This window comes from Crocodylus siamensis, chromosome 13 (genome assembly GCF_052110815.1).
Source record: "Crocodylus siamensis isolate JL-2025a chromosome 13, ASM5211081v1, whole genome shotgun sequence".
Lineage (NCBI taxonomy): Eukaryota > Metazoa > Chordata > Crocodylia > Crocodylidae > Crocodylus > Crocodylus siamensis.
In genome coordinates, this window is record NC_143407.1 from 11,526,313 (window position 1) to 11,548,796 (window position 22,484).

The window sequence follows — 22,484 nt, forward strand, 5'->3', positions numbered from 1 at the left end:
ACAGAAATGCAGCCACATGCCTGCAGTGACTCAGGATAGAAGCAGGAGGGGGGAGGGGGGCAGGCTACAGCAGGCTTCCCTTCTTCAGCACAAGGCTGGAGGGTAGGTGGAGGGGGGGGAAGGCCCTGGCAAGCTACTGAATATGGTTGGGGAGCAATTTAAATCCCCACCCTGGCCTGCAGGGACCCCAGCCAGGGTGTGCCTGGAAGTGGAAGGGAGAAGCAGCCCTTGCCAGGCTTGTTCCCATGGCCCCCTCCCTGCATGGTGGATGAGCAAGCACTGTGTAGGCAGCAGTGGCTCTGGGCACGCAAGACCCTGCAGTAGGTGGCTGCCAGGCTCTGGGCCCACCAGTGCCTCTGAGCCAGCCTGGGCAGCTGCGGGCACAATGGACTCGTCCCATTTAGCCGCTCCGGCTGCCAAGGCAGTGTGAGGTTTTTTCCTACTTTTACTCTTGCAAAACATCTTATCTATGATTTAAGGATGCATTAAATAAATATGGCTTCTTTTACCATTTGATCCCGGGTATGTGACCTTTGCCTCCCCCCTTGGGAAAAAGAGCCAGATAACACCATACCCAAGCCTTCATATTCCCAGAGCCACCAGGGCAGAGGCCACTTCAGACATGCTACATGAATTATTAAAAGCTGTTGTTCTTGTTATCCATAGAGATGGTAGGGAGGTAGCTAGTTAGCTGTGCTAATCTGAAGTGAGGCAGGAGGCAGAGGAGGGTGGCACCTGGTAGAATAACTTGCTCAGAGAGGTACAAGCTTTTGCAGGCTACAGCCACTTCTTCGGCTGGTAAGAATGGGCTCGTCGAGAGTAGGGCTGCTAAATAGAAAGGAATAAGGTCACTTAAATACAAAGGATAGGAAAAAGGGGGAGCAATGGTGGGGGAACTGCTGAGAGGTAAAGGTTAGTTGAAGAGATCAAAGGAATTAACCCACTGAGGAGTTATAAAAGCTAGTCCAAATAATGAGGCAAGAATCTCTAATCTCTGTTGAGACCATACTTAACACAATTCAGTCTGTGAATGATTTCTTGTGTTGCAGTTCGGCATTCAAGCTGGGTTTTGTAAAGGTTGTTTAACAACAGCTACTCTGAGTCCGTGGTTCTGCCACAGGCTGTACGTCTTTCTGGAGCTGCTGTCAAATCCATGCCCATTTCACATAGGGATTTCCCTGTCTGTCCAGCATAGGCAGCAGGGGGGTGCTGTAATCAGGGGGTTGCAGGTATGAACTTGGGAGAGGAACAGGTAAATGAACCCTAGCTGTGACAGTGTGATCTGTGTTGATAAGGAGACAGAGCTGGCATCTGGGTCCACTGCAAGGCTGGTGCCTTGGTGACACCAGGAGTTAGGTAGCCGGTGGCTTGAGAGATGTCATGCAAAGTTGGGGTAAGCCAGGACAGGCTTATCCCCCAAAGTGGCCTGGAGATGGACAGCCTGTGCCAGGGGAGGTTATGGGGGGCTAGCCTGCCCTGGCTTACAGGAACTGTGAAATAGGAACCTGTGTGAAATTGCTGTTCTAGAATAGAAAATCACGGTTTTCAGAAAAAAATTTGCATGCTTCCAAAATGGAGTCACTACTCTCGGAGCAGTGTCTGCCTAATGCTGGAATAACTGTTGTGGAAGCCTCAAGAGCCTTAAGCCCTGCAGTTAAGAGAAGATTAACTGAAGCTGATTCAAAGCAACATCAGTGGCTGCAGCCTCCAAGGCTCCTGTGCTACCTTACCGCTAAATATTATTTATTACTTGTGTGACCAATGTTCGGCGATTTCAAGCAGGAAGGTAAAGGAAAGCCCCACGCGGGGGATCACTGTTTGTACTAATGCCAGTAAGTTATTTTCCTCCCCGTTCTCGTCATGCCTGTTAGCCGGCTCATGGAAAGAGACAAAATCACTAACCCCCTAATGTGCAATGAAAACCCAGCGCCCCGGAGAAATAAACAGAGGCCATCTGCTTATTTGAGAGCTTAAATGAGATTTTACAGGCAAAGGGGACTTATTTCCACCTGGAGGCTGGATTTTAATCAAGGAGGGCTTGCAAAGTTACTAAGAATAACCATTTGTGATGGGATCAATGTGAGAACTCAGCAAAACTAAGGCATCAGAACTCGAGCACCTACCGGGTCAGGATGCCATTGCTCATGCAAGGGATGGCAAGGCAAACATATTCAAAGCTCCTGTCGACAGAAGCTGGTAACATTCGCTGGTGGGCATGCTCAATTGGGGCAGGGTAGGGAGGCATTTTTTTTGGATTCATAGCTTGAAGGATTGCTTGAGAGGCTGCGGGATAAGAGGGGGCCTTTCACTAAATCCCCATTGCGCTACTTGGCAGCCCAGAGCTTCTAAACTGCATGAGGCTGACTTGGAGCTGCTTCCATCAGCCTGGGGACTGTGCCCACTTTTAATTTGGGGGTTTGCACCCCTTAGGCCTCACGGGAGATTCAGGGGCCATTTTTAATGTCTAAGTGATATTTTCAAGTACTTAAGGCAGTCTCTGGAAATCACTGGCAGCTGTCTGTGCTGTATCTTTCCTATACGTTTCCGACCGATTTCATTTCTTACTGGAACTGAGGTACATTGACTGGCTCTTAGGAAACACTCTTTACAAAGAAGACTTAATCCATATTCCAGCTATTTTTTTTTAAGGATGTGAGCACTGGCAGAGACTGTGAAAGGGGGAAAGCCATGTAAGCCTAATTACGTGTGCAGAAAAACTGCATGAATCCTGCGTACTCAGTGGGCGCATTTACAGGAGATGTTACCTGCGGAGCTGCCTAATTAGCTGCATAGTAAAGTCTGTGCTTCTGCGCATGCAGCCATATTAGGCCACAGTAAACCAATGAATTCTGCCATAGGTTAGTAGCTGTAAATACAAGTACTATCCTACGGTGGAGTTATTTACTGCACAGCAATGCACATGTAGATGCTGACACAGATGGCTGGGGCATGAGGGTGCTTCAGTGCGGGGCTTCATGCTGACTAGCCCTGCACTGGAGCACCTTCATGCCCCAGCCAGCCCCTCCACAGTATGTTGAGCTGGGTCGGAGCAGCCCCGGCTGGCAGGCTGACCCGCCAGTATCCCCTACCAGCCGGGGTTGCTCCTACCTGGCTCAATGCGCTGTGATCCCAGAAGCATAAACAGTGCCTAGGAGCAATAGACTCTGGTGCAATATATGCCAGACTTTATTGCTTCACATTAATTGCACATGTAGATGCACCCAGTGTGGGAAAGCTGTGATGTTCTTTAAGAGAGGAAGTGTGGGGTGAGTCCTTTTTTTGGTTTCTGGGTTGGACAATACTTATAAATCTTTAGAGAAGCCTCTCTGGACAATGAAAATGTAGAGCTGGGAAGAGCTTTATAGCCATTCATGAGACTGTGCTTCATCAAAGTAAGTGCTAAATATTTTAATACTTGCTTTCATTTTCCCTATACTTTGGATGGGCTTCGTTGCACTTAATTTTGCAGCACATGGGGCATTGCTCTAGTTTATCTTGATTGAAAGCTGTGAGGCAGGAGGACAGATGCAGGCTTAGCTGAGAGATCCTTTCTGAACAGGAAAAAATAAATGGGCTGGCATGGTTACAGATAGACAGCCATGGGGTTGGGACAGCTGCCCAGGTTACTGCATGCTCACCATGTGTATTCAGGCACAAACCATGTGTAGAGTCGGCTTTACTGTGAACGACTTGCCGATCTGACTACTCCTGGGGTAAGGCCCCCTCATCAGAAAGCCCCTGCCCAAGCATAACACATTCTGGTTCAGTGGGCATTTCATTAAATTTGGTGTTGGTGCTTGGGAGGCCCAATAGGTCCCTGCCATCTACATAGATTTAAACTGCGTCTTACCTGTTCCACTGAACTAGAAGCTAATGTTGCAATGTTTGGGGGAGGGGGAGTTGGCACTGAGTCTCCTACAATATAATTACTGCAGAGCTGATTAAATTCAGGCCAAAAACCAAAAGAAAGGTATTACTTCTGACATACCAGAGACATCCAGTGCCATCCCTGGTACTGAAAAATAAAGCTTCTGGGCGAGTACTGTATTTGATCAGGGAGGGCTGTTAAAACGTACAGGTCCCTACTTTACCCCAATTTCTTACCTCACGCAGGGGTTTGTATCTGAAAATATGCAGGGGCACACAGAGAAAGCACAGGTCTTCTAAACTTTCAGTCCAAAGGAAAAGAGTAGGAGAGGACCCAGGCAATGATCATGTCTTGGCTGTTCAGGCATCAGTGTAAAATGCACCAACATTCAGAGGCTGGCAAAGGAGACTTTGATAGCACTGGCTAAAGTGAAATACCGGAGGCTGCACCTGCCACTGATTTACGGTTCTTGAAAAGATGAACAGAATGGAAAAGAAATGACTTAGAGCAGTGGTTTCCAACCTTTTTTCATTTGCAGACCCCCAAACAATTTCAAATGGAGGTGCAGACCCCTTTGAAATGTGTGTGTAGGCATTCACATACTTTGATTGAGCATAGCGATCTTTTGCGGACCTCTTAGATATAGTCTGTGGACCACAGGCTGAAAACCACTGACTTAGAATGAAGCATAAGACTGGGAATAGCAAGATCCAGAGAGAAAGCAAACACTTCTGCAAAAACCATCCAATGCTTAATTAACTCCTAAAGTTCATAATCCTTAGGGATGAACCATTTTCTTAAAGAGAAATAGCTACACCTCATGAAAGTTCAGTACTGGCACCAGTTTCTTTCTTTCTGATCATCACAGTCAATCAAGATATAATCTTACTTGTGACAAGAGACATCATTTTATCGGAGTGTGTGACCTTTTCAAAGGCCGCAGTGAACAAGAAGTCAAAGCTGTCTCCGTGCTGTAGTAAAAAGAATAGTTTATTCCAGTTTAAGGCAATCCAATACAAACCAGATCACATCAGACATTTGACACAAAATACAATAGTGTAAAGTATATAAAGGTCACCACCCATGCAAATAAAAAATAAAGTGAAGGAGGGGCTGGGAAAGAGAGAGGAACAGAGCAGCCCCAAGAACATGCTGGGTGGCAGCAAATTCTCAGAAGTCAGAGAAAACTGTCTGTAGCTGATAAAGAAGAATCGGATTTGGGGAGCAGACTGTACAGTGCCCCTTTCCCCCTGGAAATTCACACTACCCGTCCTGGAGAACTCATGTTCTTTTCAGCAATACCAGACATCCGTGCTTATGGGCATCGGGCTTAAAAGGCAGCCCAACATCTGTGGTTTTACAGAACTGGACATGCATGGCCCTATATCCACACCTCATATACATCATCTGCTATCCACACTCATACAGAGCAGGGTGGGAGTACAGCATGGACATGCACCACCTTGTTTGTACACTTACAGAACTGGGTACAGGACTGCACAGGCATGCATCACCCCAAGCTACACTTGTACAGAACTGGGCATGGAACTGCAAGGGCATATGGCACCCAATATCAATACACAGACAGAAACAAGTACAGAGCAGCATGACGGAGTATTGCCCGCTATCCCTGCTCATAAAGAAGTAGGCAGCAGAGACACACCACCCACTAACCGCTCTTTGGGGTTCTTATCTTGACTGGGCAAAGTTTACTGGTACGCTGAGAATGCAAAGGGGATTGTGGATAGGTGTAGAAAGGTGACATAATTATGACCGCCCTCTTTGTTTGGGATGATGGAGCCCAGTAAGTTCGTAGGGCATGATGCCTTCCATTACGCTGGTAACTCAGTGGGTGCCCTGAGCTCCTATAGTGAGACAGCCACTTGCTGGCTCAGCCTGTTCCCAATTGCCAGGAAAGCCACACACAATTTTGAAGGAATTTAAGACATCTTTAGACAGCCTGGCTCTTGCAAAATCTAAAAAACAGGCAGCAGAAGTAAACCCATCATTGAAACTGTTGTGCAACCGCTGTCATGAGTCAAGAATGCAAAGGCCACTTCTAGTAGTATAAATTAGGACTAACTCCAGTGGAGTTAAACTGGTGTGAAAGGAAGATAAAATTAGAGTTGGCTTAATCTCTCCCAGTGCCTTACTGTTTAGGATCTAAAGGTTCATGGTGACAGGCGGGTAGATATTAAATGAACCCACTGATCTACGGATGGCTCCCTAGTTCTCGTTTGAGTATGATGCAGATACAAGCATGGATTGGATCCTATCTTTTTTTAAAATCTTATTATGTGGATAGATTGTGATGTGTGATAGGCTGCCTGGGGATCATATAGTTTGCTGAACCCTGAGTACTAATACTGATTTGGTGGGCTGCATCTGCCTTTATTCAGGGCTAGATTCTCCTACCCCTCCTACCTGCTTGTCTTGTGAAATCGCTACTTGTCTCACTGGAGAATTCTTCTAAAACATAGCACCTAGGACTATGATCCAGAGTGACCATTGCTAAGTCACATGTAATCCATGCGTTCATGGTAATTATCTAGCCAATTAATGAGATATTCAAAAATAAGGACCATAGTCTGTGAATAGAGACTTTAAGGTGCCTATGGAGTTTACTTAGCTAGGGTTCATCTGTCCCTTTTATCTTCTTTCAATAAGACATAGCGCATGTGTTATAATCCTGGAATCACCAGAGGAGATAAACATATGACCAAATTTATTCTAAAAAAGCTGCCCAAGAGACATAGCAGGAGAGAAGGCCTAGAAGTATTGAGATTTCCTTTCATGTCAAAAGGCTAACTGCACCCCCTTTGCTCAGTAGCCTTGTTAAAGTTTTCTGCAGTGGTGAATCACCTTGCAATATTCTGTATAAAAAGGATGGAGGGTCATTCAAACACTACAGGAGTACCACTGCCAAAGTGGGAATAATAGCACAGGGACATATTTCCACTTAATACTGAGGAGCAGAATTCTCCATGCTAAATGCATATATACAGTGTAGGCTCCAGCCTGTTGTAAGGGATGAAGTTCACCTTTCATCTTGGTGCTTCAGACAGCACTTGGATCGGCCATGAAATGGCTTGTGTAACAATGCTCAAAATCATACCCCATCCTGATCCCCGCTTGTAGCAGAGCACTGTTGTGACACACTGACGTGTAACATCCTTTTGGCAAAAGGTTCCCAACTCCACATGACAGAAACCAGGACTTTGCAAATATCAAATGTAGCCTAAAAAAGAAGTGATGTGGGTATCAAGGGGAAAAAGCTCAACCTAAACCATGAATTTAAAAAAAAATCCAACCAACCAAGGAAAGCCCCAAATCCCCCCAAACCCATATAGGCCTTGCCAAAGCTGATTTGTAGAAGATGAGAAAATATTAGCAAGTCAGAAAAAGTATCCAGGCAGAGCAGAAGAGGAAAAAACCCACAACAATGCCTGATGTCTGGAGCCAACAAAAGTCTGCCAAGTTGATATGGATAAGCCAAGTCAGCAAACAGCAAGAGGATGAGAACTGCCAGCAGAACGGGGAAGGCAGGTGGATTGTGCATGGGCTATAAAATGCTAGAATCATTTAAGGAGAGGCAGAGAGAGACTACCACGATTTTTGAGGAAGAGCTGGTCTGCTAAGAGCCCAAAAGAAAACAGGTGAAGTAGGGCCCTGGGGAGGACAGCTCTCGGATCTCATTTCTTGCCTCTCCCTTCCATCACCCTTCCAAACTGGAAAGGAAGCCTGTCGGTTGCCGTGCTTGTCTTTTTAAAATAAATTCCCTCCTGTTGCTTGCGTCTCCAGTCCTACAAATCCTTCCAATGGTGCACGCTAATGTGTCAGCATTACAGCATAACTGGCTTTACCGACTGGCTGTCCCAAAGCCAAGTCCAGAGAAAAAAGTACACAGAGGAACCTCAATGAAAGCTCTGGATGCCTTGGCATACAGCTAGAGGCAGTCAACAGCTGACACAACAAAATGCCTGGGATTCTTTCTAGTTGTTTGAAAAATGCTTCTTGGCAATCAGATCTGTGTCTGGAGGGTATGGCCCGTGGGGGTGTATGGAGGAGGAGCCGGGTTGGGCTTGATGCCACGTCCCTTCATATAGGAAATGAACTGGTCTGGAATCTCAGCCAGGACGTCCTTAGCCAGTCGGGCCATGCTTAGGACATGGTTGCCTGTGCGGTCAATGTAATCGCGGAACGGGACAAACTGGGAAAGAAGGAAAGCACATGAGAGACATTGGGGAAGTGGGATTTTATACACGAGGTGAGGCATACTGCTCTAACCAAGAGATCAGACCATTAGTGGAACATCAGCTTCAGGGCGGTCAGACAGCCTCCCTGTCCGAACTAGGAGGCTTCACATGTACAGTATCATATCGTATCCTAGTGGGTACAATGGCTACGGAGCAATGGGTCCAAGCCACTAGCAATGTTGAGATGGGGTGGTTTGGGACTAGAAAGGCCCTGAGGCGGCAGAGCAGGAAGAATTGCTTCTGCAACAGAAATGCTGTGGAAAGGACAGTGGGTCCTGGAACGGGAATGAGGGTCCTTTCTTCTCCAAGGGGATTGTCGAAACACTTAATTTTTTTGTAGCTGATAATACTTCCAGCCCTCTTGAGTCTCTGTATTTAAATTCTTCCCCAATTATCTAATACACAGTATTATCCAAGTGGGTCAAACCCACAGGTATACTACCAGCTTCACAAATGTGCTGCTATGTTGTCTGACCTCGAACAGTGCTGGAGACAGGAAAATTCCCAGTGCCCTGATGGAAGCCAGCTCCTCTAACAACCTACACACTGCAGGTAGAAGAGGCAATAAGGAATCCGAAATGTTTTTGTTCCACTAAGTTTGGATCCACATGAATTAAGAAAAGGCTAAAAACCAGCTGAGCTAGGAAAAAATTTCGTGATTACCTGGACGATGTCTCGCTCAGCGATCTTCCCCCGGGATGAGATTCTGATGTCATCACCATCCAGCTCTACCATGGCTGAGAGGGAAAGGAGAAAAAGCATAAAGTCTTAACTATGCAGCGAGTGAATTGCTGGAAGGAACCCAGTACCATGTCCGTGCCAAAAGGCCTAGACTGGTGCTAGTTAATCAACTTATGAATGAGGCAGCACACTTTGCAGAGGACCCAGCACTAGAGGCCGTGAAGATTTTCATGGGACTAAATGGGGAATGAGCAGCAGACCACGGGGACACAACTCCATATTGGTAAATCCAACACAATGGACATCAGGGAAAATAAGCTGAACTACCCAGAAACCTTACTGTAACCCCGTGAAAAAAGACCCAACCTATCCATCCCAGTGAATAAGCTCGCTAACGTTTCGACATGTAGCTTAGCAGTCATATTATAAACCAACCAGCAAAATATTAGAAGGTATAAAGAACAACGCGAGATAGAAAATGCTATTTATGAAATGCTAATGCCGTTCCATGAATTAACAGAACATCGCTGTTTGAAATATCACATTTGCTCTGGTCACCCCGTCTTAGACACAGAAGGGCAAACAACTGGTGAAACTGCTCAGAGGGCTGGATTCTCCTTTGTGTGAATAGGACTTGAAAAGATTTAGACTTCGTGCTTTTGAAAGAAGATGAACAAAAAGGATATAATTCCTTAGACTGCTAGGTATGGACAACCATACAGGATGAGGACAGCTGGTCTACAGGGGAGGGGAAGCAGCCAGGGCTGCTGGTTACACACAGGCCATCTTGTCGTGATACAATCAGGGTGTCGACAAAGGTGGCTGCAAGCAGCATCACTGACTATAGTATATTTAAATAATGATTCAAGTTGCTACAGTCCAAAGCAAGACTCTTTATCCCAATGAGATAATGGAGAAGGTCTACTTCCATTTTCTCATCCTTGCCTGCCATGGTCAGCTGTGTGTACGAGGTCAGTTCTTCCTTCCACTGTTTCCATGCTGCTGTTAGGGTCTTTGACTTCAACCAGAAATTCAAGTATGCAGGGGGTCTGAGTCCCTCCATGCTCCCTGCTGTGTAGGTGACGCTTTGAATCACATACTCTTTGCTGTGGTTCTCAGCTGCTGCCATCACATTTATCAGGAGGCATTACTTAGGGCTGCCAGGCTCTGGAATGGGCTCCCAAGGGAGGTGGTGCTCGCCCCTACCTTGGGAGTCTTCAAGAGGAGGTTGGATAGATATCTGGCTGGGGTATTATGATCCCAGCACTCATTCCTGCCCAGGGCAGGGGGTTGGACTTGATGATCTGTTCAGGTCCCCTACAACCCTAGAAACTATTTCATGCACAATGCTCTGTGCAATATAAAGGGACTCCATTTGGACTGTAGCAACCCATGGATTAGGTATTGCCCGGAGCACTCTCTAGCTGTCCTCATGAAGCTGACCCAGCTTTCAGGTATGAGTGACTTGAGGAAGGCTTGGCCAACAACTCTTCCAACTATACAGTTGGTCCATTTAAAGATATCACAAAAAATCCTTGCCTCATGGATTAAGGTTTATGTGTAGCTGACAAAATATTCTAACCCTGGCTGCTGGATATGTTTCTGAGCCCACTGAATCTATACATGCCTGGTTCAGAGCACACATCAACCTCTAACTGATAGGAATTGAAAAATAATCTTCACTAAAGACAGATACAAGCTGGTGTGAGAAAGGTCTGTGCCTAGGTATAATAGGGTATAATAGTTCCTTTACTCCTACAAACATGCTTACAACCTTACATCCAGACTATTCAGCGTGCCATATTTTAATGATGCATCGTCAACTGGAGATGAGTGTGGTTCCCAGCTGTAAATGGTGTTTTCGGCTTTGCCGCCACTCCACGACTGTCAGGTTCCCAGAGCTTGTGTGGCCCAGATGTGTGGCCCAGATGTGTGGCCTATCTGCATGCGGCCAACGGTACGTGCTAACGTGGACATCTTATAGCTGCCTCCTCCTGATCGTACAGCAGCCCGGCCCAGAGCAAGCTGCTGTCCTTTCTGCCTCTCCCACAGATGTGGAAGAAGAGGAAATGCCCGTGCCCAGGGCTGCTTGATCCTGGAGGAGGATCAGCGGGGAGGGCTGCGCCCTGTTCCCTTCCCCATCGCCCCCCTGACGAGAGCCTGACAGTTCCCACGTGCTGCTGGCTCGTCCCGAGAAGAAGCGGGGCTAGGGAAGCACTTGCGTGGGGCTTTGGGACTGGAGCAGGAAGCAAGGCAGCATGTAGAGAACTATTTTAATGTTTAACGATGAATAAATGTCAGACTGTGTTTTGCTAGCAATGTGCCAGGCTTCCGTCTCCCATGGGGAAACACTTGGGCAAACTTTTTTTTTTTTTTTTTTTTTAAGGGAAAACAAACAGTTTTGCAAGCCAGTGCGATTACTAAGCCTCCCCCATGGAGTCCCTGCAATGCTCTGGTAACAGTCTGTGTCTTCACTGAAGCCCGGCTAGCACACCAGGTGCACTGCAGCTCATGCCTGTGTGACAGGCTTGTCGGCTGCTGAGGCACTAAGGGCCCTGCCACATGGCGAGGCTCCCTGCCATCTGCCTCCAACACAATGCTCTCCTCGCAGCCCTAGATGACACCCTGTCTCTGCAACCCACCCGACCCCAATGGCCTTTCAACGGCCACAGACTCTTCCCTGCTGCCCCTTGCTTCCCAAAGCTCCCCGAACCGGGAACAAGAATAGCTTCAAATTCAGTTCAGTTGCTTAAAATGTAGAGCACAAAGCGGAGACTTTGATTAAAGGCATTGAACCACTGCTTTGTTCTCCCCTCTCTCCTCCCAGAAAATGTCTCATAGGTATCCCAGGAATCCTTCGGCAAAGTGAGAGAGATGACTTGACAAAAATAATAACATTTTCTATTAATTAATCATCACCAAATGTTTTAAATATGAAAAACCAACAGAGAAGAAATTAAACTTTCCTGTCTTTTGTTATTAAAAAACTCCCACATATCAGGCAATTTGAAAAAAGCTCTTCCTAACCTCTCTTTGCAGCAGACTGTTAAATGTCCAGAGTGATGGTGCTCTCTGCTTTTCCCCTGGGGACACTTTCCCATATTAACACCTGTCACTCTTGGGAACATTTTCTTTGAACTACCATCGCTCAGTTCTCTACCTTCCCTCCAAGTGCAGGTCCATTAAGATGCTAACAAATACTGAAATATAGTTTTCTTTTCCACAGCAAGAGAGAGTTTTTTCAGTTCTAGGTTGGACTTAATAGGTTCTTAAACCATCTTCATTGCTACTGGCTTGAAACACCTTCCCACTAGTGTGTGAAGCAAGTGCTGAAGCGATGCTGAAGCCGTGATGGTCCAGGAAATATGTAAGAAGAAAGAAGCTTTTTTGTGAGTGATATGTTTTATTGACTGACTGCATGGTTAGGATACAGTGGGCACATCTGCATGAGACGCTAGAAGTGCAGTAGACTAATTCTACTATGCATTAGTGTCACAGCAAAAGTCGTGCTAATGCGCAGTAGAATTAGTCTACTGAGCATTAGCGTCACCTAAAAGACCTGCACTGGCACTACTGTACAGTAGTGCCGATTACAGCACATTAAGTTAGTATCTGTTATTACAAGTACTAAACTTAATGTGCTGTAATTGCAGTGCATTAATGCACATGTGGACATGCTCACTCAAACAAATTTTCAGGTACCACAGTACCCTTCCCCCACCCCCCGAGACCTAAGGAAAGGGACTGTGGTACCCAAAAACTTGTCTAAAACAATTTCAACCATGCAGTCAGTCCAAATGAAGTTAGCAAGAACTTTTTTCCAATTACTCAGTTGGTCTAATAAAAGATATCACATCTACCCAAAGAACCTTGCCTGCCTAAGCCTAGCTAGAAACCCTGCCAAATCCAAACTTATTCTGTAGGTTTCCATTAAATATTAGGAGATCTCCTGCACCAGGGTAGACAGATCCAAGCCGGATAAATCTCACTGTTGAGATTTCTCCCCTCAACCTCCCCACCATTTGACCCCAGTCCGCTTTCCTGCCATGGCAGCGGGTTGGACTTGATGATCTGCTCAGGTCCCTTCCGACTCTACCAAATATGAAACTATGAAACCCTTGACACAAAGTCTTCTGCAACTTTGCTCAGGCCTTTAGCTTCCCTGGTGCATATTCCACGTGCAGCATCATGGTATAACTCACATGCATGGGTGGTGCTAGGATTTTGAAAGGGGGTTGCAGACACAGTGGTACATTATCATATACAGAACAACACATTTTTCTCAAGCTAAAAAGAAATGAAAAACGTTACTAATATTCTAGGGGCCTAGGGCTGTATAATTTAGTTTTAAGATCAAAGCAAAAACAAATATGACTTTATTGGAATGTGCATTAATTTGCTATATCATGTATTATGCACAAAAAACACAGCACACTAAGCGGATACACTAGGACTAGCTCATTAGTCCTGTACTCATTAGAATTCAGTTTCTTAAAACCAAATCTAGCCTTGAGCATCTTAGTGCATCCAATGAAAGTTATTTCCATACCTGAGTTCATGTTCACCTGTGTTAACATTTCCATACCTAAATTAATGTTTTCAGCTAGAGTTAAAAACAGTCTGCAGGGCTCTGAAATAGGAGCTACATTGCCAGAAGCAACCAACAGACTGCAGAACTGCAGAGGAAAGAATAGCTTGATTAGTGGAACTTCAAGACCATTAAAAATGGGAAAGAGTCGTTAACACGTCTGGCATGAAGAGTTAGAACAGGGGCAGGTGATTATTTTGTGCAGAGGCTGCGTACTGAGTTTTGGCAAGCCAGAGGGCCTCATGACAAGCAACCCAGGGCAGATAAATATTAATTTTCTAAATTTTTTAGGGGCCCTATGGGCTGGGTAGAATGGCCTGGAGGGCCACATCCGGTCCCCAGGCCGCATTTTGCCCACCCCTAAGTTAGAAGGAATCAGGTACTTTATAATGAGCCAATTGACTTCCTCACTGCTGCCTGAATAGAAATACTGCTGCTATTGCCAGACGAGGTTCTTTGGGTTGATGTGATATCTTTTATTAGACCAACTAAATGGTTAGAAAAACTGTTCTTTGCAAGCGTTTGGGCACAAACATCCTTCTTCAGACTAAGGGAAAGCCGCCGCTGCCAGGCAATTGGTTTTAAATCCTGGGTAAACCAGGAATCAAAGCGAGTGGGGATGGCTGCACCACTGCTGGCTCCCCCCTGCCCTCGTGCCGGCACATTAGGTCCTTCACGAGTCAGGACGGGATCTGGCAGAAGCAGACAGCTTTCCCTAATCCCAGGACAGTGAATATTGTTAAGTACAAATGTTTCCACCACCCCCTTTGTTATTCTGGATCCTGTGTGATGCATCCAAGGGTCACTCTGCCTGACCACTTGGCCTGGGTCACTCATGTCAGGCTGTCACCTAATTCTTGGGCTTTCCTAGGCCCGAGTTTACTTTGCTGTTCACTGTCTAGCTTCTGTTTTCCTCCTGCTGTTTCTCTCCATGCTGCAGTGTAAGTAGCAGCAGCTCTCTAGGCCTGGGAACTCGCTCTAGTGAGACCCATTTATTTGTTGGAAGGGTTGCTGTGCAAACGTGGAGTGCCTGAGCACCAGCTGTAGCCTTCGGCAGCGTTCCTGTAATTGCTGCGAGGGGACTTTCCTGCTGCGTTCGCCTTTTGCCATCTGTTTGCTTCCCCGAGTTCATTCAAAACTCTTAGCCCTTTCACAAGCCACCTCCAGACTAGGGAATTCTTCTTTTACCTAAAACAGGGCCTGCTGAATGGATCTGAAGAGCGGGAGGGAGACATTTCTACCCGGAGGGTTTTGTATCAAGAAAAATGGTTAGTGGGAAGATGGAGGACTCCTGTCCTTACAAACTGGGGAGTCCTGAAGTATCTTCAGGGAATCCGAGTCTCTTCTAGGACGAACCCGAGAAAAAATACCTTTTACAAAGGCTGGAATCAGCACTTCCCATGCTCTGCGCATTTACATATTAACAAGCTTTTCCCGACTCACAGAGCTGTACCAAATTACACCAGCTAAGGATCCGAACCAGGATGCAGAGATATGGCATATTTTATCTGCTTAGGTGGTCTCTTCATGGGTGTCTCAGCATTTTTCAGCCATGAATGAATTAAACAACGCAACACCCTAGTGAAGAAGGGAAGTGTTCCCATTTGACAGATGGAGATCCAAGGTACAAGGAAAGGATGCCACTCAGATAAGGTCATATAGCGGGGCAGGGAATTATTTCAAGTGGAGGGCTGCTTACTGAGTTTTGGCAAGCCAGTGAGAGCCGCATAACAGGCAGCCAGGGGCAGATAAGATGTGGGGGGACGCGGGCACACTAGAAGGAAGCAACAGGCTACAATCGGACCTAGACAGGTTACAAGGGTGGGCGGACGAGAATAGGATGGGATTCAACACAGACAAGTGCAAAGTGATGCACCTGGGGAGCAACAACCAGCACCATACCTACAGGCTGGGGAACTTCCTTCTCATCAGTACAGAGGCGGAAAAGGATCTTGGAGTCACTATTGATGCCAAGATGAACATGGGCCGGCAGTGTGGGGACACAGTCAGGAAGGCCAACCGCCCCTTGTCATGCATCCACAGATGCATCTCGAGCAGGGCCAGGGAGGTGATCCTCCCCCTCTACGCGGCACTGGTCAGGCCGCAGCTGGAGTACTGCGTCCAGTTCTGGGCGCCGCACTTCAGGAGGGACGTGGACAGCATGGAGAAGGGCCAGAGGAGGCCACTCGCATGATCAGGGGACAGCAGGGCAGGCCCTATGAGGAGAGGCTGCGGGACCTGAACCTGTTCAGCCTCCACAAGAGAAGGCTGAGGGGGGATCTAGTGGCCTGTTATAAACTAGTCAGCGGGGATCAGCAGGCATTGGGGGAGTCACTGTTCCCCCGAGCACCGCCAGGAGTGACCAGGAATAACAGTCACAAGCTGGCAGAGGGTAGATTTAGGTTAGATATCAGGAGGCGCGACTTCACGGTCAGGTCTAGAACCAGCTTCCACGAGAAGAGGTGCAGGCTCCTACCCTGGGGTTTTTAAGAGGAGGTTAGATGAACACCTTGCTGGGGTCATTTGACCCCAGTACTCTTTCCTGCCATGGCGGGGGGTCAGGCTTGATGATCTGCTCAGGTCCCTTCTGACCCTAGAAACTATGAAACTATAAATATTAATTTTCTAAATTTCTGAGGGGCCCCGCAGGCTGGACAAAATGGCCTGATGGACCGCATCTGGCCCACGGGCCACATTTTTCCCACCCCTGTTATACAGGCTCTTTGTGGCAGAGTGAAGGGCTGGTTATGAATCCTAGGCTTGTGCTTCCAGCTAGACTTTGATTCGACACATTTTAAGCAAAGAAGGCAGAGAACGGTCTGTCCTTACCATCAAATTCAGCCTGTCCAACTCCCACAATGATTATGGACATTGGAAGCTTGGCAGCCTGCGGCAGAGGAAGAAGAGCAGGAAACAAGGGAGAGAGAGGGACAGAGGGTATTTTGGAGAACAAGGGAAATAGGAGAGGGGGAGAAGGAAAGAGAAAAAAACAGTTTATGGCACAAAGCTGAAAACACTGGACTAATGTCAACCCTAGTGAATCTAAGCTCTGAAAACTTCAGGAGCTGTGTCCAGCCACAGCCCAAACGAATCACCATTCCTCTTCCCAAGAGGGCTGCAGTTCCCCCAACGTGCTCTGTTAAATTCCTAGGTGAGCTTCCTATAGGTTTATACACGTTTCTATTCAACAGGGTCTCAGTGTCTGTTAAAGCCCCCCGGATACCACTGAGAAACAGTAAATATTCACAAAGCTACTGATTTGAACAGGCTAGGGGAGGCCGCCAGAGCTTTGCTGTTCCAAGCACTGTCTCACTGGAAATCTTGGATTTGTGTGTCCAGTTAAATATTTATTACAAAGAAGTAAGCATGCACAGCTTTACCAAACACTCTGTATCTGAAAGTGCATCGTGGCTGAGCCCAGACACAATGTAAAGCCACCTTAATGAAGCGCATGGTTAGGGTATGTAATGCAGACAGTACAATAAGCTAGGGGACACATTCTCAGCTGGTGTAAATAGCCATGATTTCACTGGAGTCAACAGCACTATGCTGATTTAAACCAGGTGATATTCTGGCTCAAAAATCATGCTCCCATATACTGCATCAAACTCAACACTGTCATTCTGTCAGGTCTGTAAAAGTTACATTGCTGTATCACTGAAAGCTGCTTCAGATCAGTTTATATCTGATATGCAACTGATATCAAGAGGCTGAGCGTTAACTCACATGAACTGTACCCCAATAACTTTAGTGGGTATACTCTTGATTTACACTTGTATGAATGAAAGGGGAATCAATCCACAGAAGTTTACTCCTGACTTGTACCAGCAGAAATTAGACCAGAACCAGCTTTATGAGCTTACTCTTTCTCTCTCTGTCTCTCCCTTCATTTTTGCTTCTCTGTCCCTGGTCTCACTAGGTGTCACTATGCTTCCATTACTCTCGTTCCTTACTTCCTGGCCAGGAAAGCATGGATTTAATTGTCACACTGGATTGAAGCTCATTTTAGAGCTGATGCTGCTTTGCATTGGGACTCGGTTAAAGGTGATGCACTATATTAGCGGCATTCTAACTAGTGGCTGCCCCAGCACGGGTTTTACTGTTGTGCTCAATGTTTTACCTTAAGACCACTTGTCATGAAAGCGATGTGCTGGTAATAAAGTATTACAGGACTGTCATGGAGCACTGAATGTACAGAAACATTTTTGATGTAGCATTATAAACTTATTTCGCCTGAGTGGGTGAAAAATCCTTTCTGCTCTACGTGATCAGTATGCAGGCCACTATATGCCTTTCCTTGTCGTTGGCCAACATTTCCTTTCCTCCCTGCTTTGATGCTGCGTATCTGTTGGTTCCATACCTACGCAGAGATGGTATCAAGATGGTGGGGCTGCATGTCTACACTTTGTTGGGATGGAAGATATTTCCCAAAGCTATATCCCCTCACTTCAAAGGGGATGAGTTTGCAGAGGATGGGACTGCATTTGTTTCCCTTATTCTTATTATTACACGGTGCTCCGTACAAGAAAACCCAGGGCTAGAGTCTCAGCTCCAATGGAGCGGCAGAGATTTACACAAGCTGACAATCACGTTCCCTGCTCTCTGCCTGCTGAGGTTAACTCATTTCCTTCCACAGTCATAAGCCACTTTGGTAATGGGTGATTAATCTCACTTACTAGAATTTGCTCATCACCATTAGCCTCCAAAGTGACTGGTGGTATTGCCGGGCAGGGGAACACATATAGCATCTTCTCTTCTGTTTTCCTTTTATTAGGTCAAGCTCTTCTCATTTACATATTAACAAGCTTTCCCCCGCTCACTCCCTGAATTCGGGAGAGCTGTGCCGTCTCCCTGAGAATGAGCTTGGCTGTCATGTAATTCATTATGACAGCAGAGAGATCCTGTTGACACCCTGTGATTTTCACTCTGATTCCTTCAGGACCCTTGTGTTTTTTTTACCTAGCCCACTTTTTGCTTTATCTTCCAATTATCTTCTCCTTTTCCCTTCCCCTCCAGCAATCACTGATTGTTTTTGCTATGAAATGTGGGAGCTTTAATAATCAGAGCTCTTTGTCTGAGTTGATTTCTGGTGATCACGCACACTTACATGAGATTTTATAATAGTTGCTAACAATTAATGGCACTCAACGTCTCCAAAGCAAATGACAAAGCTAGGTCAACGTGTTGACAAAACAGTGGTTATGTTGGACTTGGCGGACAAAATTTATTTGGACTTTCTAATAGCCTTTGACACAGAGTCTCACAGGTAAATTAAATGAAATCATTGTGGGGTGGGAAGCAAAGTGCTATGGTGGGTCAGAAATGATTCAGAGACAAAAGACAAGGGTAAATACAAGACTGCACTTCTTCCTAGGGCTAACGGGAAATTAGGAGCTGCAGCTCCCAATCCAGTGCTCAGAGCACCGAGGCCACACTCACTTTCCAAAGTGAGAATGAAACTCATTCCCTTTCATCTAGTCATTCGAAATCAGTTCCTACCAGAGCTGGGAGCAGAATTCAGCAGACAGGCCCGTGTTCTAAATTTGAACTATTCTGACTCCCAACGTACAGCGGCTTCAATCAAATATAAATCACGCGACCTCCCAACTATCCAGTCAACGTTTGGTTTCTGCTAGCTACTGCTGCTGTCTTAAGCTTGCCTTGTGCCTTGCCTACATGCAAACCATGTGCAGAAATGTGTAGTTTGCTCACCTAAAAGTGCCTCTCACCGTACACAGTGGGTTTTTAAATGGAATTATCTAGTGGCTTAAGTGACAGTAACTATTGCTTCTGGAACCAGGAGCAATTCCACTTGCACTGGGTTTGTCTGCTGTAGTTTGCATGGGCACTTTTACAACTGCTCTGCTTCTGGCAGTCACCCAATTACAATACCACACTGTGTTGCTTCATACCTGTGTTGACCTGTCTTTGTACCTCTGTGTCCTCCACGCTTCCGAGATCATCGTAACCGGAAACGATCTCTCAGTTTAAATGCTAGCGGGCTCCTCTTCAGAGCTAGGTAATAGTAATGAGTTCACATCCTCAGTATAGCAGTCATGCCCCTTCCCTGGATGCTTCCTGATGCACTGGACTTGAGTGCCCTTTCTGACAGCTGCATGCAAAGTCCCCTCCAGAGAAATCACCAAGACACTATGACAGCAAGCAAAGGCAAGGGGTCACTTTCTCAGCTGGTCGCAGTGTCACATCAAAGCAAAGGATCTCCAGCAAAAGGACCTGAAGACAAAAGACCAGGCTAGGGCCTCTGCTAATGTTTCCATTCACAAAAATGTGTCCTCCATGCTGCTTGTCAGCAGTTTCAAAATGGCACCAGCAACTTTAATGACAGACATGAAGGGATCATTGTTGTCCATTGACTTCTTCCCCAGATACAAACTCCCAGAGCTTCTGGGAGGATTCCCACAAAGCTTTCTGCCCAGATGGGTAGTTTAAGCAAGCACAAGAGCTGTGTCAGCAGAGTGATTAACATAGAGAGTGTCTCAAGGCAAACTAAGGATGTGGTGTGAATGCACTTCAGATTTATGCGGTTAAATCACTGCAATGCCACTTAACCAACCAGATCAGTACAATATCCCTGTGTAAACAAGGCTTCAGGATGCTAGAGACTGAGTCGCAGGAGATGGCAGGTCATATTCTAATTCTCATTTGTACACAGCACAAGGTCTCTTTAACATGACTGACAATTTATCGTGTGCAAAAAGTCTACTACAGGAAGAGCTAGTGGGCGGTGTATAGCTCAAAGGTGTCATACTTACCATGTGCCCCTAGCTAGAACTGGATTGCGGGGCTGCCTCACACGTGATGCATTGGGTGGGCATGGTGGGGAGCAAGTGCCTCCTCAAATTTCTGTGCCGACAGCAAGGCACAGGGCACAAAGCTGCAACGTGGTTAGAGTCTGGCAGCAGTGGGGTAGTGGCAGCGGCATGATTTCTGCGCTAATGGCTGGGTGTGGGGCTGCAGCCGGGCCGGACCCAATGCCCAGCAGCAGTGGGAGCAGCAGCAGTGGTGCAGAGTTGTGCCCTCACCCCACTGTCAGTACTTACACATCACCTACAGGCTCCCTGTGGACCAGATCCAGCCTGGAGCACAGCGGCAGCTCCTGTTCCTGCACAGGGCGTGCAGTGGGGGCTGGCAGCCGGGGAGTTAGGGCAGTGGTGACACACAAAGCAGCAGGAGGGGAACTGGGGCTGTGTTAGCACCAGGTCGCACCCCCCAGTCACACCCCTCAACTTCTGCTGTTCTGTTGGTAGTCTAGCGGGCTAGACACAGCGGCACTGCAGGCCGCATATTTGACACCCCTACCGAGTAGTTGATCACTACTGAAATGCACTGGGCAGACCAAGTCCTCTAACAGCACAAGGAGCTACCTGTCAGGATTGAGGTGCATTAGCACAGTGGTTCTTAACTTTTTTTTTGTACCAGGCCCCATTCATAAACATCAATAGCCAGTCCTGACCCCAGTGTGTGGGCCAGGGGGTGGGTATTTGGGGTAAGGTGGGGTCTGTGTCCCCAGGCAGCCCCTAGCAGAAACTCTGCTAACCTGCGAGGGAAAAGCCATGGCTTCTCACTTTTTTCTCCTTTAAAGGAGAATCCATTTTTAAGTTTGTTCGCGACCCTTTCATATATTCTTGTGACCCACTTTTGGATTGCGATCCACGGGTTGAGAAACACTGCATTAGCAGACCCAGAATAGCAAGGGTGTGGGCTGTACATGAGGATCAAGTTGCCTGGACGCAGCTGTCAGAGAGAGACTTGTGGCAGCCCCCTCAATATCCATGTCTCTGGCTATCAGTCTCTCCTTTTCACAAGTACTAAAATTCAAAGAAATGGCAGACAGAAATGTCAGTCAGCTTTCTCGCTTCTACCAAATGTAATAACCCAGGCCTGGCAGGCCTGACATTATTGTCTCTTACTCCAGCGCTTCAAATTTAGACTCAGTTTGGTTCAGTGAAGCATCCTTAATCCATTAGCCAGTGTTGAGGTGTGATCTCATTAATGGAATGCGTGAGATCCAGGGACAGCTAAACCCAAATTAATCAAGCGATCATTACATATTTCAGTGATCTGTTTGCTGACAAAAGCTAATCCTCAGAGTGAATTATATTAAACACAGCAGATGCCAGGCAAAATCTTATCTTTCCTTTTCTGAATGGTTTTCTGCCATTCAGAATTTTGCACATGAGAAATCATTAATTCAATCTATTCATCAGACTCCCCCATCCTAATTCAAAAAAGTTGGCTTTAAGACAGCCATTTTGCTTTATGCTAGTAGACTGTATGGGATCGTGGAAAGCATGACTCTTTCCCAAGCTCTATTTCTTTGCTTTAATAAGATCTGCCAGGACTTAGGCTGACATGCAATAAAGATTTGCAGCTACAGCAGCTTTGTATCCTAATACAACCACACAAGATCCTGATTCTCTTCTGACTTACACTAGTTTCACTCCAATTTAAGTTCATTGAATCCAACTGAGTTACTCTTGATTTATACTTGCTTTAAGGAAGAACACAGGACTTGCTGTTGCAAATCCACCCGACAGTCCATCTAACCCAGGACTCTAACTTCAAAGTTGAAGTTACTGCACCAGCTGCAGTAGAAGGAGGCACAAGAAAGGTCCCAGTGGCCAATCATGAAAACCTCCCCACCTAATCACTATCTAATCTCCAGCAAACCAACTAGCAGGTCATACCCAGAAGCATGAAGATTTATATATCCCTTTGTTTCTGACCTAATCACACTCATGGATGTTCCCATGTCTAGCCATTTCCTGACTCTGCTAGGCTCCCGTCCTGAAGGATCTAAATGTGGAATAATAATTTTAAATCCATAACAGCCATCCTCAGCCCCATCACATGGAAAAGGCTCTGTTACTTCATCTGTGTTAATGACTCACAGCTGATTACAGGCAGCAGTGGCAACATGCCAGCTGCAACAGGAAAACAACACAAAAACTTTGTATCTAAGTCAGTGGGATGCTGTAGGTAACCCTCCATTGAAGTGATTAATTTTCCAATATCTGATCTTATTTGACTGTATCTTTTGAATGCTTTCTCAAAGATCTGTGCCAGGTAC

General features: G+C 46.4%; 1 protein-coding gene across 2 annotated transcripts in view; it reads right to left on the reverse strand.

Annotated features, from left to right (window-relative positions):
- Positions 1–4,845: 4,845 nt before the first annotated feature.
- LOC149853922 (copine-5-like) overlaps positions 4,846–22,484 on the reverse strand; it is a 159,845-nt gene continuing 142,206 nt past the window's right edge. Inside the window, exons 19-21 of one of the 2 annotated variants that reach the window (XM_090025933.1) lie at positions 16,223–16,280; positions 8,788–8,861; positions 4,846–8,078 (exon numbers count right to left, since the gene is read on the reverse strand). In XM_090025933.1, the coding sequence (XP_089882059.1) occupies positions 7,890–8,078; positions 8,788–8,861; positions 16,223–16,280 (321 nt within the window). In that variant the 3' untranslated portion in view covers positions 4,846–7,889. The remainder of the gene's footprint in view (positions 8,079–8,787; positions 8,862–16,222; positions 16,281–22,484) is intronic. The other variant, XR_016438922.1, reaches the window with a different exon arrangement.